The sequence below is a fragment of the Cyprinus carpio genome, chromosome B4 (genome assembly GCF_018340385.1).
Source record: "Cyprinus carpio isolate SPL01 chromosome B4, ASM1834038v1, whole genome shotgun sequence".
Taxonomy (NCBI): Eukaryota; Metazoa; Chordata; class Actinopteri; order Cypriniformes; family Cyprinidae; genus Cyprinus; species Cyprinus carpio.
Window position 1 is genome coordinate 18,381,059 of NC_056600.1, and position 16,454 is coordinate 18,397,512.

At 33.3% G+C, this 16,454-nt stretch overlaps 1 protein-coding gene across 1 annotated transcript; it reads right to left on the minus strand.

Annotated features, from left to right (window-relative positions):
* Window positions 1-276: 276 nt before the first annotated feature.
* On the minus strand, window positions 277-10,829 carry LOC109074079 (splicing factor 45-like). The gene is given in 12 exon segments (XM_042722285.1): window positions 277-979; window positions 2,981-3,053; window positions 3,148-3,246; window positions 3,615-3,691; window positions 5,345-5,496; window positions 6,994-7,120; window positions 8,126-8,176; window positions 8,340-8,452; window positions 9,160-9,326; window positions 9,720-9,836; window positions 10,187-10,334; window positions 10,688-10,829. Coding segments are annotated over 11 exon segments (1,203 nt in total). The 5' UTR covers window positions 10,310-10,334; window positions 10,688-10,829; the 3' UTR covers window positions 277-875.
* Window positions 10,830-16,454: the final 5,625 nt, after the last annotated feature.

Genomic DNA, 16,454 nt, shown 5'->3' on the forward strand with positions numbered 1-16,454 from the left:
AGGATCTGTTCTGTTTAAATGAATCCTCATGGAGTTCAGTCTATTCTTTCTTTATTCCCCAGCACCTTCGTCTTGCGTAAGTGCGTTTTTCTCACCAAACCAGAACATTGCACCATCACTGACCCAGTCTTACACATTTCACATGAACATAAACCATCATACACCTAACATGCATAGTTATCTGGTAAAACTCAAAATATTATTTACGTGATGCATTCATATGCAAATAAGATATCCTGCAGATATGATTTTATATATATAAAAGAAGCGTACATGTTATGAAATCACCTTTTATTGAGTAACACGCCAAACCCAATTTCTGCTCAGGTCAAGACACGCATTACGAAAAAGTATCATTCTTTAAGTCTATCAATAGTGTGTGGACCAGAGAGTGAGGGCTCATGGGAGTCGCCGTTATGTCACAACAGAAGAATGTAGGTTTCCTACTTTCTAGAGTCGCACAGGGACTTGTATGTCTGATTATATAAATCATGAACCAGGACTCATTCATCACCATCATCATCACCCCATTCAACATGAGCTTGTAATTGTTTCTTTCTTTAAAACCATGTAGTAACTACTGGAGAAGATGAGTTTTTAATACTAACAACACTTTTCTCATTTTTCTAGTTGAGCCAAACAAATAGACCCACTGCAAAAAGCAACACAGTGCTCAATTATCAGAAAGTAAACCATAAATGGCTTACTTAACACTCTGCACATTAAACTGAGATATCAAAAACGTATTGTGGAAAGGGGCACACAAGCTAATGTTTTACAAGGGTGTATAAAATTACTCATGCTATTTACAAAAAGACAAATTACTTCTTCCTGGTGCTTATTCTTTCCTGGTTGTGCAGGTCTGGATCTCCCACTCACACCTGATCTCCCAGGTCTAAAACACGAAACCTATCCAAGTTATAAAAACAGGCCTTCACCACGCGACCTCCGAAGTACCGCCCATTCAGATCCACCACAGCTGAGGAGGACAAAAACAACAGCACAGTTATGTTTACATTTAAAACTACTAATAGATCAAGATAAATATACTGTAAATATACTATGACACTGGCTCAGTACACACATAAAAAATATATTAAACGTTATTAGATATATAAAATTGTTTACAAAATAATATATAAAATATACAATTTAATAGATATTATAGCACATAGTAAAATAATTCTAATGCAGTTGCAATTATGAGAATATAAGCACAAATTGCACATTGTAAAGTGGAACAGAAATGTTTGGACGCAAGTTATGGTTTGTGACTTTTGGACAAGAAGTTCAAAGGCTATAAATAAATTTACCATGATTTGTAAGTTATGACCAGTGGATGGCACTGTCCTAAAGCATTAAACAGTCACCTAGGGCACGGCCTCAAAGTTAAATATTGGTTTAAACATAGAGGTTGTCAGGATATGACCTCATTTCCTATTATGTCTTTGCAGTTAAATTTCTTGTTACAGGAAAATGATTTTAAAAATATTGATTTTAATGATTTTGCCTAGTTTATTTGAAGTAATAGAATAAAGAAAATGTGTGTGTGTGTGTGTATATATATATATATATATATATATATATATATATATATATATATATATATATATATATATATGCACATATATATATATATATACTTGTGTTTGTGTGTGTGTGTGTGTGTGTGTGTGTGTGTGTGTGTGTGTGTGTGTGTGTAATATATATACACACATACACACACACACACAAACATAAACACACATACATATATAATATAATGGTACAATATAATATTACAATGTATATATGTTGAATAACATGAGACCAGGGCAAAGGAACGAAAAAAAATGCAAGGTGTCAAGACACATACTTAGCTGCTAAATAAAACATTAAAAACATCCCCTACACAAAGTGTTTGGGTTTTCCGTGATCTCACCAGAGCGTTGTTGCCATTTTAAAATATTAAAGTGGGTTTTTAATAATGATCTATGATCAAAAGTAACCTTGATGGCATGGCAACACTCAGCACCTCTAAAAAGTCAATTTAAACAACCCACTAACAAAAGCCTTCCTAACCAACTGTTATCAATCGTCTTTGTTTGCTTTGTTGCATTCTTAGAGCTTTAGCCCAACCCTGAGAAGAGAAACAGGCGTTCGTTTCAGAGTGTTTTTTCAGGCTTGCTTTGTTTCCAGATGCCTGACTTACAGTGGCCAAACACTGAATTTGGATACTTAAAAAGTGTGTAATTTTAGCTGCAGAATTGCAAAAATGTTAATTGTAATTGAACAGGTCTCCCCTGTTTTCTTTTCTTTCTCTTGTTTTAAGCAGTACTTCAGTACATATTCAGCAAGGGCACATTAAATTGATCAGTCATTTAATGTTTCAAATGATTTATATTTCAAATAAATGCTATTCTTTTGAACTTTCTATTCATCAAAGAATTCTGTAAAACATATACAGTAAGGTCCATATATATTTGAACACTTACAATATTCATAATTTTGGCTGTATGCCACCAGAATAGAATTCAAATGAAACAGCTTTAATTCAAGGGGTTGAACAAAAATATAAAATGCTTAGGAATTACAATCAATTTTCTACACCATCCCCTCATTTTCAGGGGCTCAGATGTAATTGGACAAATAAATATAATCATAAATAAAATGTTAATTTTTAACATTTTGTTGAGAATCCTTTGCAGGCAATGAATGCCTTAAATCTGGAACTAATTGCCCTTGTTGAGGTTAAAAAGGCTTTGAAGGATGAGTTCATATCCAGCCAGTTAATATTGCGGTCAGTGTTTAAAAGTGAGTGCGTGGAAACTGGTTTGGTCTGCTATCCCTTGTGGTGAGGAAGTGATGTAACCAGCAAGGTGATGTAACACCTATGGGACGGCCTTCACACATTTACCTGCTTTATTAAGTAAGATCTGGGACACTTGGAATAAAGACCACCTGCACACACACTCTTTAAGTTGGTCTTTAAACCACTCACCTTTAATGGCCGATTCGACTCGTTCGAACTCCAGGAAAATGCGGACAGCCTCTTCGTCAGAAACACCAGCGATCTGTAAACACAAGCCAGACACACAGGTTTCATGTCAGCGACAGATACTGACTTGCTTTCGGCGGCATGCGAGACACGCTTGACTTAATGCTCACCTCAAAGATGACACACTTGATGACTTTGCCATATTTCTCACACTCTTCTTTAGTCTCAGCTTCCAGGTCTTCATCCACTTCCCCCCTTCCAACCATGTTCTACACACACAGACAGTTTTTATGTGCAAACTAAACTAAATTGTCCTGACTATCAGCTGCTTGTCATGTAATATCCTGTCAAAAGGGGCACAAATTAACTGGGACTGGGGCCAAAAACAGCACTGAAAGTTGCCCTGTAATACATTTCTATGCCTTTTTACTATTATTTTTAAGTAAGCGAGTGGAATAAATTGAGAACTTAATTCCGAATTCTGCTTTAGTGCTAATGTTTCAACCTAAATGGGTGGAGCACATAACTTTAATCACACTTACATTTCCAAAACAGATATTTTTGAAGTTCTATTTAATTCTTACAAAGCAGCTGCAAGAGCTTTTTGCGAGGTTTAGAAAGAAAACACACAGCTTACCCGCAGCAACACCACTTTTGTTGGACATTTGAGAATCTCTGTAAGAGGGTTGGTCTCGTTTTTCTTTGAGGCATCCGCTATAAAACGGACAGTACACTTCTATTTAAAATCACAACATACAGCTTCATATACCAGCACAAACAACTCTTTACTGATGATAACAGTAATAAACAGGTGCAGCAAAATGGTTATTTGTAAAAAAAATTAAAACAAAACAACAAAAAAAATTATCATAGTTGTTTGTTATTATTAATAATAATAATAATAATAACTAAACAAATAAAATCTTCCCAGCACCAAACTTTTGAACAATAGTGTATATGCAGGTATGTATTGTAATACTGGTGCATACAAATGAGAACGATTAAATGTGATTCTTCCTTTGTGTTCACGTGGTGAAAAGCATTGTGGGAAACAAGATTATTTTAACAAATTTTTTACCATAGTTTAATAATTGAATTTGATGTATTTTTGGTCAAAATGACAGTTCTAACGATATGAAAAAAGATAAGCAAATACATAATCTACATATACTAAATATAGTAAAAAGCCAGAAAATATCATATTTTAACTAGGGCTGCAGAACGATTAATTGCGATTAATCACATTCAAAATAAAAGTTTGTTTACATGCTATATGTGTATGTATTGTATATATTTATTATGTTTATATAAATACTAGGGCTGTCAAATGATTAATCACGATTAATCACATCCAAAATAAAAGTTTTGTTTACATAATATATGTGTGTATACTGTGTATATTTATTATGTATATATAAATACACACACATGCATGTATATATTTAAGAAGAATATGTTATGTTTATATATTAAATATATTTATATATAATATAAAATATAAGAATATAAATATATAAATGTATATACATGTAAATATTTTCTAAATATATAATTTATGTTTGTGTATTTATATATACATAATAAATATACCCTGTACACATACATATATTATGTAAACAAAACTTTTATTTTGGATGTGATTAATCGTGATTAATCATTTGACAGCCCTAATAAATGCACATGTATGTATTTTTACAAACATTTGTATGTATATTTACACTTGTAAATAATTTATATAAATATATAAATCTAAAATTTTTCCTTGATGTATACATGCATGTGTGTGTATTTATATATACATACTAAATATACACAGTACACACACATATAGTATGAAAACATAACTTTTATTTTGAATGCGATTAATCGCAATGAATCATTTTTTTGTAGCCCTAATGTTAACCATATAGCGCAACCTGAAAGGACGTCTCATAATAATGTCTTTATCTACTGTAATATCTGTTTGCCCATGTTGGGGACGTTACGGTTGCCACTATTTGCATAACAGATGTGCACGATGGGCACAAATGTGTGTAGTTGCTGGTTTCAAATGACTAACAGTGCACATATGGGTGATCAAGATGGAAAAAAATATTATAAGTAAATGACTAATATGGGAAACAGGAAATAAAATAAAGCCAAACCTGAATTAGAACTTTGTGGATCAGCCACATTCAGACTGGATCCTGATGCTGAAACATACACATACATTCAAATGGGTTGTGCAAATGACAAAACATGGGGTTGAAAACAAACATGGTACAAATTAAGAGGATGTTTATTTTGGACCTGTGGTGTGTGGGTTTGTACATATTTGCTGTGTGCTTGCGAGTGCGTGTGCGTGCGTGTGCGTGTATATGATCTCACTCTTTTCCGCTGAGTCTCCAATAATAATCTTGCCCCCACGCTTGCTGGTTTTCTCCACTGAGAGCGCCGTGCTCAACCCCTGCTCGTGTTTTCCAAGGCCCTGCCCATCTCGGAAACCATACTTCTGCATGATTTTATGAGCCACAGTACCACTGAACAACACACACAGACAAGCAGAGGAATAAATTAATGACATATAATACACTTCATATACAAGTGTAGTGTACAACTGATCAAACTCAAATTTTATGCGTCAGACTCCAAATTTAAATGTGATATTTCAAATCAATTCTTTAAATAGAAATTCATTTATATGTTAATTCATAGTTCAAATCTTCATTTCTATTAAATGTTATAAGATTTACATAACTTTTAGTTAAATCAAAATGTCCTGGTTAAATTTAAATCCTTTAGTTAGATGTAAAATCAATTCTTTGAAAATCTACATTTATTGTTTAAGCATAAATCTTTATTTATATTAAGAATTATTGTGTTAAATCAAGATTTTCTGGATAAATATAAATCCTATCATTGAATGTAAAGTATTTGGGTACATCTAAATATTCCAATCAACCAATTCCCACTATTAACAACTTGCTTATTAGCATGCATATTACTAGCATATTGGCTGCTTATTACAGCATATATTAATGTCTTATTCTGAATGAGCATATTTTAGATTTCTTAATCATACTCCACGCCTCAGCACTTGAGGCAAAAATCATAGTTAATAGTGACAACTGCTCCCCAAACTAAAGTGTGACCCAAAATTATTTCAAATAAATTATTTGGAAATCTTACATAAACCTTTATTTATACTAAATATTATTAATGGATTTTTTTTTTTTTTTTTGTTTGCTTTGTTTTTGTTCAATTAAAATCCAGCTCTTTAAAATAAATTGTTTGGAAATTTAAATTCACTGTACCAATTTTTTTTTTAAATAAATAAATAATTTATATATTTAATCATCGCGTTCTTATTATGAACTCATTTGCTTGTCTGTAATGCTTTTATATTAATGATGTGTATACCGAGTTTGGTCTTTTAAAAACACTGCCTGAACGCATTAAGCCACATTAAGTGTTGTCCATACAGTATTCTCTGGGAGGAAAATGCTCAACACGGAATTAAACACATTGCGTTCTTATTATGGGCTCATCTTCTTGTCTGTAAATAGTATGAATTACTAATAATGTGTATACTGAGTTTGGTCTTTTAAAAACACTGTTAATTTAGATAGTTTGAATTACTAATATTTTAGAATCTCCCCGTCAAGGTAGCATTTGTTACTATAGCAACAGTAGATTCACTATGCATTGTTTTAAAAATCAAACAATCACTGTTCAAAGAACCACTTTTGTTATGTCAAGATCACGTCAGGATTATCACCGTGTCTACACCGGATGCGACAAAGCAACCGTTGAAAATCATTTGAAATTTGTGTCAATATGTCATAAATAGAACGCAGCAGCAGTTTTCTGTCGGGGATTTGTCTCGCAGTACCGCATCCAGTGAAGACAGTGGCACTGATTATGATGAGTTCTATAGTATTTTGTCACGCCACTCGCGTCTGGTGTAGACACGGTGTAAGTTGTGATCACGAGAAAACAAGAAAGAAAAATTATAATAATGCATATAGCTCTCTTACCCCATGTTGGCCAGGAATGAATTTGTTGGTCCCGGGGGAGATCGAGGTCTATCACAGTCATCAAAAATGGGAGGTGGGATTGCTGCTTTCGACCTCTGCCGACCATCTTCATCATATGAAAATGATGCTGTCATGACAATAAACACATGGTTTTATTTACTCACATATCCCCAACTAGACCCAAGACTGTGTAAAGCTGCAGACACGATTCGACAACACACAAAATCAACATCATCAGGGATGCACCGAAATTTAAATTCTTGGCCGAAGCTGAACAAAATGAAACATTAGGCTGAGGGCTGAATAACAAACACAGTTGTTCGCATTTTTTCCCCATGTATTTTGCCTTTTTTTTTACCATTGCATAAATTAAATATAGCCAAAATGTGCTTTTTACTGTTTTGACCTGTTTTTTAAATAAAAAAATAAATTACAAAACAACAATTGAAAAATATTTACTTAACAATGAACATCTTTTAACATTCTAGCTGACATGATACCAACGAAGCACAATTTAACTTAAAGTGAATAAGTTAGTAAAGCAATATTTTTGAGACCCCCTTCTTTGAATCAGACATGTATTTTTACTGTACAAATAAATGCAGCCTTGCTGAGCAGAATAAACTTCCTTTAAAACATTGGAATATATTACAGATCCCAATTTGAACACTATGTGTGAATGCTGTAATAAATCTATTAACAAAGCTGTTGTAGGATAATTATTATTATCATTATAATAGTCTTATTTTATTTTACAGAACAACAGTAAATTTACAACACTAACATTTATGAATGTTGACTGAGTTGTTGCTTTTCTCAGCTTTTATTTCGGCAGAAAACCACAGGAAGTTTTCAGTGCTTCTTCTTGTTGACAACAGCAGATTTATAAATGATTCTCATTACGAATTTGGGAAGATGTTTGTCGCACGTATCGCATTGGCACATGCTTTCAGTGCAGATTTTCCCTGGCTAACAAGCAGATACGCCCCAAGCTGTTTTGTTCGGGACATATTATTCTTTTTTTCGCTTATTTTGGTTGCCGAACATCCTGTGCATCCCTAAACATCACATTATGATTTCAGACTTGGGAAGGACATGAAATATTTTTTTAAGGTCAGTGAGATTTACTTACTGTCTCGCTCCACTAGTGATGTCGGAGGGGCGATGGCAGCTCCACCCATATCTGTGTGCCATATAAACAAAATCTTACAACAACACTGATGCTCCTATCAACTGCCCTACTTAGACCTCCTGGTATTAACATCTTGGATTCAATCTCAAGTGACAAAGTATAGGGAAGTGAGATCTAAAGACAGAAAGGAGAAATGAAGAAATGTTTCACTCACTCCTCTTCCTCTTTTCTCTCTCATACTCCTCCTCCTCATCTGATTCGCCTTCTGTTGGGAAACGTGAAAATCCACTTGGCGCTCCACCTCCTTCGTGCCTCTCTTTACGTTTCCTAACACACAGTTCAAAACAAAACAACACTAATCTATGCAGATCAGGAATACACGACCTGTCATAAGTTTGGAATAATTAAGATATTTGAACATTTCTGAAATAAGTCTCGAGCACTCCAAGTTTCATTCATTTGATCAGTTTGATTAATACTGTGGAATAAAATGTAATAAATTGAACTTTTTTTCAAATGTAATTTATTGCTTGATGGCAAAGCTGAATATTCATCTTCAGTGTTACTCTGTGTAAATTAAAAGTACAGTCTATAAGTCTGTCTAAATTGATTCATTTTTGCAAATATTGTGAACTAAGAGGTATTCTTTGTGCAATAAATAGCGAACGAGTGAACAAGTGAGCTATTTTGGACCCAGCAAAGCATTGCGTATAAAACACACATCAGAAGATGCAAACTTTCCATTTTATGCCCTCTCTTTTTTTGTACTAAAACATTTAAAGTTATTGGTAATTGTATTTCGAATTATTTTAGTAAACCTTACCGAAAAAATATATATTAACGTAATTGTCATGGTTGTATTATTTATTATTAAACAAAATATTCTGATATCATATATATTGGCCAGACTACTCTTTAAGATATTGGCATCAGTCATCAAAAATATTGGTAGCCATATTGGTTGGCAATTAACAGATTTACCAAAAACTGACATTATTTTCTGAATAAATGAACGGGAAATCATGGGTGCATACTTCTCTCTCTCCTCAATCTCTTTCTGACGCTCCTGTTCTCTCTGTCTTTGTCGTTCTTCTCAGTGTTTCTTCACCACTTTCTCATAGTCGTTGGGAAACATGGGGTCATACTCATCAGCCAATGGAATCAGCACATCTCCGGATGAAAAGCCAACTGATGTCGAGTCCTTCCATAGGCACACACAGTCAAAGACACACAATGAACCACTTAGTGTAGTTATCAAATTGCAAAGGCTGCTATTATATATATTTATATATATATATATATATATATATATATATATATATATATATATATATATATATATATATATATATATATATATATATATATATATGTGTGTGTGTGTGTGTGCACTACTATTACTAATAATAACAACAATAATAAAATTCATCATTATTATTATTTTATAGTCATATTTTTGGCCAAATATGTGTAGCCCTACTAACATACAAAGTAAATCTGGAGCTCTTGTTTTATTATTATTATTAAAAAAAACAAATAAACAAAGTGCAGCCCTTGATGCCAATATTGAGACAGTAATATCCACACAGTTTACCTTCATTCCTGCAGCAATGTGTGGAGGTGTATCAGAGATCTGCCTGTCATCTACAGCACTTCCTCTCTTCAGATCAATCACTGGAGCTAGAACATTGGACTGTCTCGTCCTCTGAGTCTACAGAAGATGTCAGATTCATTTATTATCGGTTCTCACACCTTCTGACTTAACACGTCACAAGAATGAATTTCCATAACATTTCCAGTCATTGTTATCACTGGATAACGATGTAAAAAAATCAAAAGACAGATCGATTTTCAACTAATTTAATATTTTAAATATAATTAATAAAATAAATATGGTCTTTTCCAAATGGGAAATCATTTTAAAATAAAAACAAATAAATAAAATGAAATATTCCAGGCATTGCATGACAATGTGAACCTAGATACGTATTATCTTAAGTTCTAAATCTAAGGATCTATAGTGATTTCCTGTGGACTGCATCATCTTAAACATTGACCCACCTTTGCTTGTGTCAGTGCAGCTTTCTTCACTTTCAACTGAGACTGAAGCAGTTTGAAGTTTTTAGACCACCCTTCTGTTTTAGTGTCGCTTGTCGCGACCCCGAGATCATCATATAAAGACATTTTACCTCCTGCCCAACCAAAAACTCTGAAATACACACACATGAAACATACTTTCAAGAGCATGATTTAAACGCATTCAAAACACCGCTGGGCTATGTAACAAAAGCTAGCGTTTTCAAACAATAAGTAACGTTAAATTTGGCGTGTGTATATTTTAAACATAAAATCACAGTCTAAATTTACCTGCAGCTAGAATATCCCTCATAAAAACATAATAAAAGACTGTTTTTACAGTAAATAATTATTTAAATATTTAGCTTTCACTTCCATGCGGCTTTGCAATGATTATTGTACTATATAAATAGACTAAATGGCTATTGCCTAACCTTAAATCACTGATCCACTTTAGCTGTCAAATATATAAAGTAAGATACACACCTTTAACGAAAAAAGAACCTCTACTTGTTTTGCACTGTCGGTTAGCATAACATGCTACGAGTGTGATGTCGCGGACGAATGACATCACCAACCGTGGCCAAATGGACCACTGCGTCACGACGTCTCGAATTTTGAATCTTACTTTTCAGTGTCTTTTTTATTAATTGTGTTTGATTTCATTATTTTATTTATTGCACAGAGCCTTCAATCGCAGTGAACAGAAAAAAAAAAACACAAACTTTGGCATGTTGTGATACGGCACGGCAGTCTGCGGTGACTTTGATGTGGTGCAGTGGGGTTTCCACGATATTCATAAATAAGTCAATAATAATGAATCAGCGGATATGTAAGTAAATACTGTTGGTAACACTTTAGTATAGAGACCAATTCTCACTATTAACTAGTTACTTATTAGCATGCCTATTATTAACATATTGGTTGTTTACTTATAAAGCATTCTGCATGATCTAGGCTACATCCCTAATCCTACCCGATATCTCAACCTTATAACTACCTTAAAAGCTATTAATTCGCAGCAAATTAGGAGTTTAATTTTAATTTTATTATTTTTTTATATATATATAGCACACATAATACAACAGGCGTTGCCCAAGGTGCTTCACAAACAGTAGGATAAAACACTTAATTAAAAATTACATACAAACAAGCAATGCAATGTAAAAAAAAAAAAAAAAAAAAAAAAAAAAAAGCAAACATCAAGCAGTGAAAATACATGTTGTGTTTCCGAAAGATAGAACCAAGAGGTAGCATATATAGAGAGAATAAAATAGGAGCTAAAATCGAACCCTGGGGAACCCCACACAGCCTTTGAGCCAAAGTCGTAGTTAATAGTTTGTTTTTAGCGTGAATTTGAACTTAAAATAAAGTGTGACCATAATGCTTTATTCTAGTCTTCATAAAGAAAAAAAATATTACATTGTCATGGATTATGGTGTAATATTTCCACTTAGACAGAATATCAAGCAAAAATCATGATGACAACAGGTAAGCTAGTCTGTATTATATTATTATAGTATTGTATTAATTAATATAGTAATCTACATTGATTTACTCAACTGTTACTAATTAATTTATAGCAGTTTATTTATTTATTATCATTATTATTTTCCTTTTGTTTGCATTAATGCAGAATATAGTATCCTGCCAATGAACCCTAAACTTTATTATGTTTTTTTATATGGCTCATTGCTGCCTTATCTTGCAAGGATCCTCTTATCAAGAATGCAAACCCACTTTTATTATTTGAAATTACTTATGTCATATTTACTGTATTTGATCTACATGTTCAAGTGGGCATGAGCATAGATATATAAAAAATATCTTAACGTAAAAAATAATTTCTTAGTTTCTGCATGTTTTAATGAGTGATATTTGTTTCAAATCATGAAATGGGTGTTGCCTGACTTTGACACGTATCTTCAAAACAACAACATAATAACAAGATCATAATAACCACAGTTAAAACCACATATACCACCACAACATCATGATAACAGGGGAACTAGGCCTATATGGTTTCTACATATCTGTATGAAAAACAGTAGACTAGTCTAAAACAATTAGTACAAATGCACAAATGCTATGACAAAAAATACTGTATATATCATTACTCTTTTAATACATGTCTACATTAATAATATAATAAAAAAATTGACATGAATATCTCAGATTTCTGCCACAATACCATGGTGTAGTTAGTGTTAGTACAGTAATCAATGGTAAATGATGGTGCTTTGTAGATTGTAAAGTCTTCTGACTGTATTGTTGTGCACATTTGTTTCTTCCACCCACTGCAGAGCCAGTAATATTGCAAGCATCTCTGTTGTATAAACTGATATGATTAGATGTTCTTTTTGCTATTTTACAGCTATACTTTGGTATATATACTTCTGATGCTGTGTGTCCTGTATCTGGATCTTTAGATCCATCTGTATATAACTTAACTGATGATAAATAATTCTGATCCAGGTATTTATGTCTTATGTCTATATCATTATTTAAGCTGAAAGTCAACTACAGGCATTGGGAATAACCATGGTGTTGCTGGTGTCACGGTGATGCAGGAAGGAAGGCGAAGACAGGAAGTGCAGTTTAATTAACAAACTTAGAACACAATGGTGAGGGAAAACACAATGGGACACACCTGAACCAAATGACTAATCAAAATGAGAGTGAGAAACTTTGTCACGGGAAGCACATGGGGGGGGGGGGGGGGGGTTGTGGGCACAACAAAACAGGAATACAAGTCTGACAGCTGTATAATAATTTCAATTTGATGCGCCTCTTTATTTGCTCTCCATCCAAAACTGTTCAAATTAACATAGCTCCCAGCAATTTTCTAGCACTCTTTTAATTGGGTGTATTTTTGAATATCCCTTTAAAGTCACTCAATATAGTCTACCAATTTTAATTTTTAATGTACAAAGCTCCAATTTATTTCCACTTTTACAGCATAAACATTATATCGAACATTTATCAAACTCTTGTTATTGTTTAATGAGGAAAATTATAACAAGATAATTATCGTTATCGTTTTATCACCCAGCCATACCGAGCGGTATTCAAGGCTAAGAGTATCATGCATCGTGTTCTAGAAATAAATCGTGAGGCTTTTAGCAGAGATCTAATGAGAGGTAGGGGAAACCTTTGCAGTGCAAGTTAAATATTAATAATAATTATATATATATAATTTGGTTATAAAACATTAAGTGTTGCATATTGTATAGGTGCAAATATGAGTATGTTTATGTATTTTTTTTTTTACAAAGTGTACAATCAAAGTGCGCATATCCAACAGGCCAAAAGCTCAATGTGGGTGGTCAAGCACACAGACTTCAAACAGCAAGAGCAAAGTTGGCACAGCACAGCTCCAAAAGTAAAAATACATATATGTTCTCACCACAGGTGATGTTTTGAGTCTAAAATGAAGAGATTCTTGCCTTGAAACGTTACCTGTGGTGAGAACATAAATTAATATTTTTCTGCTTTTGGAGCTGTGGTGTGCCAACTATTTTTTTTTATTTTTTTATTACAACATCTGCTTTTTATCACTTAATTAGAAGCACCACAAATACTAAATTGTGTCATCTGTTACAGAGACTACTGAACAGACATTTAGAAGATAATTTTAAAATGCAAAGTATCAAATATGAAAATAAAGCTCTGTCAACTTTTGCATTTATAGGGTACAATGGGGCTAAAGTGTGCCTACAGTGCGCCTACAATGTATAGTTGCAGAAAAAATATAAATGTTGTATTGGACATTAATGGAGCAACAGATTTTGTGTGGAAATAAATCATTCAAGTTGTTTATTTTGTTTAAAAATCTTATAAATGTATGAGGTGGCAAGGGGGGCCTTTTTTTCCTTTAAAAGGCTCACCAGCATGGGGTTAAAGGCACACAGTATTCATATAAATACTTCAGCTACTTCAAATACATTTTACAAGTTAATACTTGTTCAAAATAATCACTTTAGCAAAGTTTGTACTATTTTCTGCTTATTTGAAAATCATAAAGAAGACCTTTGTCTTGATCCAAGCAGATGAAAAGAAGAAGCTGCCTAAAAAGCCAATTGGAATAGAGACTTACATCCTCTTACAACATCATGATATATTTTCAATCGATAAACGTCATATGAATTTAACCATTATGTCATTATCTATGTATTTTCAATTATTTCCCTCACCTAAGCTGAATTAAGTTAGTTGCTAGTTTGCGTTGTCATATCTTGTGAAATGCAATAGGAAGAAGTCAGATAAAAATAGAGACGTGGGTTGTGGTTTTACATCCTACTAGAAGAAACAAGAGTTAAGCAATCGTCAAATATCATCTTGCAAATACCAGTTTTAAATACCAGAAGTCAAGTCAAGTCAAGTCACCTTTTATATACAGCGCTTTTAACACTACAGATGGTGTCAAAGCAGCTTTACAGTATTAAAAAAGAAAATAGTGTAAGTAAAAAATAATAAAATAATTAATTTAATTAATTAAAATATGTTAATATAAAAAATATATTTTAAAATACAGAAACAAAATAATAAGTAATAAGTTAAGTTATAAGTAAAGATTCTGAAAGTATTTAAGGAGATCCAATAATAATTGAATTTATATTTACAGTAGTAACGATAAATTATATTTTATTATACAATATGATTAATATCATGTTTTTAAATATGATGGTTTCATTCTAAACATGGTAATTATCTCAACATAATATATATTTACCATCTGAATCTAACCATGTTATGTCAACAAATGGAAAAGTCAGCCATTTATTAATTATCATGTAAATTACTGTGCGCCTTTAGCCCCAACAGCAGGGGTGCTTTTTACCCCAAATACCATACTTTTACATATTCGTTCGTAAACTGTTTGCTTAAATCATAAAGAAGACTTTTGTCTCAAAATATATGCATTAATTTGAGCTATTCTCATTTGCTACTTAAATCTACAACATTTTAAAAAAACATAAAACATTAGATCAAGTAAGCACAGAATCAACTTTGCACTGCTGCGCGCAATCACAAAGATCAGACAAATACACTCGTGCATCTTGAAAAGCAGATGGTTTGGAAAGTGCTACGCCACGATTTTGTGCCATCTAGTGGTTTAGATTAAAATAATATCGAAGACACCTTTTACCCGGGCGCCTTTAGCCCCGTTGTACCCTACTACACTATAAGTGTGTGGCATCGGGTAATGAAAGGTTCTACACACACTTGTGGTCTTCACACCTAATTGAAAACTTGGGCCTAATACAGTAAATATGTCATGTACTGTAAGTAGACAAGTGGTCAAGTGCAAAGACCACCAAATGTGGGTATTTGGACAAGCCCATAGTGTGGTTTTAGTGTGAGCTAAGGCCACTGACCTTTGGCATTTCTCAGACCTGGGACATTCTTGTGCACTTATTTTCTGATGTTTTGACTCAGAGAAGCAAAGTACCGGCAACATGTGAGAAGTGCAGGTACACAAGAAAAAGTGGTGGTATGCTAAAGATTTAAATTCAGAAATGCCGGCACTGCTTACGGCACTGGTTACATGTTGTTTTCTTTATGAACGCAAAACTTGAAGTAGTATTGATGAGTAATTTAAATCTAGGTATAATAATCTTCAGAAGTCAAAACATATGCCTTTATAGAATTTGATGCAAGCAGATGAAAAGAAGAAGGTACCTAAAAAGCCATTTGGAATAGAGACTTACATCCTCTTACAACATCATGATTTATTTTTTGATTGATAAATGTAAAATGAATGAATCCATTATGTCATTATCTACATATTTTCATATATTTTCCCCACCTAAGCTGAATTAAGTTTGTTGCTAGGTTGCGTTGTCATATCTTGTGAAATGCAGTAGGCAGAAGTCAGATAAAAATAGAGACATGGGCTGTGGTTTTACATCCTTCTAGCAGAAACAAGAGTTAAACAATCGTCAAATATCATCTTGCAAATACCAGCTTTTGGAAAAGAACACTGAAAAGCAAGACGACAATTTTTTTTTCTGAGGCCCAGATCAGGCTCACTCCTGACACTTTCATCTGGCCCACATACTGCATGGAATGATGGCACTTGGGCAGCATGCTCCTGTTTTCCAAATTTGGGCCAAAGGAAGGCCTAATGTCAGCCATGAATAAACCAAAGAAAGCAGAACTTGCCCAAATCTGGGCCGTATTGATTTTAATTCTGGCCCAGACCCAGCCCAGATCCAACTCCTTGCTCCGGCCCACATACTATGAAGAATTA